This window comes from Nicrophorus vespilloides, unplaced genomic scaffold (assembly GCF_001412225.1).
Source record: "Nicrophorus vespilloides isolate i.1.1-1 unplaced genomic scaffold, Nicve_v1.0, whole genome shotgun sequence".
Taxonomy (NCBI): domain Eukaryota; kingdom Metazoa; phylum Arthropoda; class Insecta; order Coleoptera; family Silphidae; genus Nicrophorus; species Nicrophorus vespilloides.
The window spans coordinates 1-4,036 of NW_017096006.1; the positions used below are offsets into that span (position 1 = coordinate 1).

The 4,036-nt window shown below is 39.3% G+C and overlaps 1 protein-coding gene across 1 annotated transcript; it reads left to right on the forward strand.

Moving 5' to 3' along the window:
- The first annotated feature begins 2,581 nt into the window (after positions 1–2,581).
- Positions 2,582–3,344, forward strand: LOC108569154 (programmed cell death protein 2-like). The gene is made up of 2 exons (XM_017930595.1): positions 2,582–2,782; positions 2,829–3,344. The coding sequence occupies exons 1-2, from the start codon at positions 2,582–2,584 to the stop codon at positions 3,342–3,344; spliced, it is 717 nt and encodes a 238-aa protein (XP_017786084.1).
- The last annotated feature ends 692 nt before the right edge of the window (positions 3,345–4,036 follow it).

A 4,036-nucleotide genomic window follows, 5' to 3' on the forward strand; every position in this document is an offset into this window, starting at 1 on the left:
GTTGTCTAGAATGGACTATGCATGTGGACTGTATTCGTTCTGCTCCAGAGCGCTCCTGGCTCAGCTAGATAGAATACAGAACCAGTGCCTGAGAATTTGCCTGGGATTATCTTTATTTAAGTTTATTTATTTAAGAAAGATTTCTGTTTCTTCCACTCTGAAAAGGAGCTCGCACGACGGGGTGCATGATGCCGTATTAAATACTGAATAAGATAAAATAAACATTAAATGCACATATATGTAACTCAAAAAAACAAACATATAGGAACTCTTCACGAACCGGGACCCAGCGATTCTTATCACAATGTGGAAGGTGTCTTCCATTCTTAGCAATACATCTATTGAGGTTGAGAGATTTACATTGTTTGATATCAATTCACTGCCCTGTTGAATTGATGCATACTATTATTTCGGCATTTAAAAAATATATGATTTGTAGTGGCTATCATGCCACAAACACAGTCTGGAGATTCCAAAAGATTCATACGGAAAAATTGAGAAGCCGATCAACAGACAGACATGCCCAGATCGCAATCTAATCAACGTCGATACTTGTTTCTTAGTGAAGCCCATTCTCAAGAACCACGGTTTCGTTCCTACTACTGCATTCCACTCGAAGTATATTTTTCCTTTATTAGTTGATGCGTTACTGTATATATGTATTGCCACTTTTCGCATTTGTCCTTGATAACAATTGGATACAAATCGGTATATGCAATAGACTGCATCATTCTCCTTTCCATATTTCCCTCACTGGCTAGAGTATCTGCCCTTTCATTTCCAGGAATTAATGCTCAGCGGGACTTCGCCGGCTTCCACATGTAGAGAGTTGATGGGACTTATGCTGATCATACCAAGAGCAATCCTAATTGGCTTGTTTTGTATCCTATCAAGGGCTAAAATTTTAAGGGTTTGGGATAGTTGTCTATTCCATGAAAGTTTGCTATCAAGCCAAACTCCCAAGAATTTCTTTCACCCATTCCACCTGTCGTCCCTCCAAATTGATAGGCGGCATGTAACTGGGTGTATCTCTGTAAAATAGAACTCCCTTTGTTTTCTCTTGAGAAATAGTTATATTTTTAGTTTTCAGATAGCTAGTTAGGTTTCTTAGGCATCTATCTATCTTTGTGGCAACAATGTATATATTCGGTCCTGTCCCATAAATGACAATGTCGTCTGCGTAGACCAAGATATCAACACCTTCGACCAATTGCACATCAACATCACAAATAAACAAAAGAAAAAGCAGAGATCTAAAGGGGCTACCCTGTGGTAATCTAATATACGATTTCCTACTCTCTTGTTCAAATCCTGCTATTGAAACAGTCCTTTCCCCACATAGAGACATCACACAATTTATTAAAAGCGATGGAAGGTTTTTTCCGATTAAAACTTCTTTTAAAATGTCCATGGACACATTGTCATATGCTGCCTTAATGTCTAAAAAACATGCAACAAGTTTTGAGTGGTTTTGAGCAAAGGCACTATATATATCCGCCAGAATGGTTGTATTATCCTGGGAACCGCGTCCTCTACGAATATTTCGAATTATGCCCTTCGATGAGACAAGATGAGAAGGTATATAAGCTTTAAGGCATTGTTTAATATAAATGGAGGGATTTAAAAAATTATTCGCCGATAACCCAGTTTTAAACGTTGCCGCTCTATTTCTTCCACTACCGTCTATTTTTGTAACCTGTGCAATTTTGTATTTATCAATCTTCCTACTCATTTGCAAAGGGCACAGTGATATATTAGGAACCACTGGTTCGAGTTGAACCACAAAAGGGGCTATATCTTGTAGAGAATAGAGAACAAGGGGATCTTGATTTTGTTTAATAATTTTTATTAAAAGATCGTTGAGTTTGTCCGATATCACTATAGATTTATTGTTTGAATCTGAATATGATCCTTCTTGCACCAATGCTATTAGTTCTGTTTGAAGTTCTTTTTTATATTTGATGCTCTGTATGACAGACACATCTTCATTTATTTCGATTACACTATTCATCTTGTGAATAATGTCTAAGAGGGACGTAATCCCTTCTTCTGTACACACGACTATCGCCGGATCACCTTCTGAGTCTACCCCCATCTTGGGGGTAGCCTAAAGACCTCTTAACTATACTACTTCACTAAAAACTATTAACTGAACTAAAACTAAATTAAACTAAAATTACTATGCTAAACACTACTATAACTACCGTTCCGGGTCTCCTAAAATATTATTTTAGAAACCAACTGTCATCGTATTGTCTATGCGGAGTAGAATCTTGCAGCTGCAGAGGGCGCTAGGTTGCTGATGTTTTGATGTTTCTGGTTGTTGACTTCTTGAAGCATGTGTAAACATAACCCGTGAGTTTAGAGAGTTGAAGGTGCGTTTCGGTGGTTAGCGAATTTGAAGAAAGAGAATGTCCGAAGAGATTTCGTCGCAGATGGACGTCGGTTTCTGCGAGGAAGTGCACGAGAAATGAAGAGTGCAGAGAGCCCAATTTCCGAGTAAGGTGGGCGAGAAGCCTGGCTCTCGTACGAGCATATTCCCAGTTACGAGGATCTAAAATGCCCGAAATGCGAGAAACAGATGTGCTTCTTGTGCCAGGTGTACGCGCCGCACGAGGACGATCCGGCCAACTTCCACAAAACCATCTTCATATTCTTATGTCGCAGTGCCACTTGTTGCCAGAGAAACCGTAGCGACACCGTGCGGGTGTTCCGCAACCAGTTGTCCTGGAAGAATCCTTTCTACAGCCACGAACCGCCACAGAAAGAGGAAGAAAGCCTGGTGCTCCAGCGATCACCAGATCATTCACAGGAAGGATCATCATAAGGACGCGCGAGGCAACCCTTCGAAACCGTCGAAGCTGTCAAGTATCCTCTTCACCAAGTACGAGAGCGAGGAGTATAAGAAGAGCGTCGTCAACGAGGAGGGACAGTTGCAGCTCTACAACAGATTGGTCGGCGAAGGCAGAACCGGAACTCTTCCGGAATCGGAGGAGGCTGAACTCGAGGAACTCGCCACCTGTGAGAAAGACAAAGTTTTTGCGAACTTCCGGAAACGCGTCGCCTGCAATCCGGAGCAAATCCTGAGATACGAGAGAGGTGGAGAACCTCTTTGGGTCGCTTCGGAACCGAAACCTGAGGCTGTACCAGATTGCGAGCAGTGCGGAGGTCCGAGGCAGTTCGAGTTTCAAGTTATGCCTCAGCTGCTGACCGTCCTCAAGGAGAACGAACTCGATTTAGGGGTGCTGCTAGTCTACACCTGCAAGCGAAGTTGCTCAAGTCAGAAAACGTACAGCAATGAGTTCGTTTTCAAACAAGACGTTTGCGAAACTGACACCGTCTGATCATCATCACGACAACAAAAAAAAACCTAATCGGACATTAATCATATTGAACCAGCTGATTCTATCTGTTTTTATACATATATGTAATAAATTATAAGAAAAACCTGATGACATCACCTTTTTTTTACCTTCCAACTTGTTTTGCTCAATTACTGACTCAATTCAAATAATGCGTCATTTTACATTTATGAAGATTATGAATTTACGAGATTTTTCGATTTACGTGGATTTTTTTATGCGAATGAAAATTGCATAAATAAAATCTGTAAGACAAAGAAGACACATGAAAATAAAAGCTAGTTTAAGTTTGGAAAAATCATATTTATTTCATATAGCTTTATTTTCCGATATGGAAACGCATTATCGTTTTTTACATTAGTTATATGGAAATTTGTTTCACTATACAAGTAAAAGTTCAGAAATTTTGGAATGGATTATACAGGTTCCACTGTAATTAGTTTATTATTTATGGTACATACCTAATTAATTCTCTTCTCTGATTACATACCTTTTTAATTCTATTATGGCAGTCTTCTAGTGGCTTTTTCTTCTAAATTTTGCAAAAGTAAACTTTGCGTCTACTGTCGTCGAATATGAATTAATCTACTATTCTCGTATCTTATGTTCGAGTTAAATTATAATAAAATATAGTACATTCTTAAATTAAGTATCTCCGATTATGGAGAGAGGTT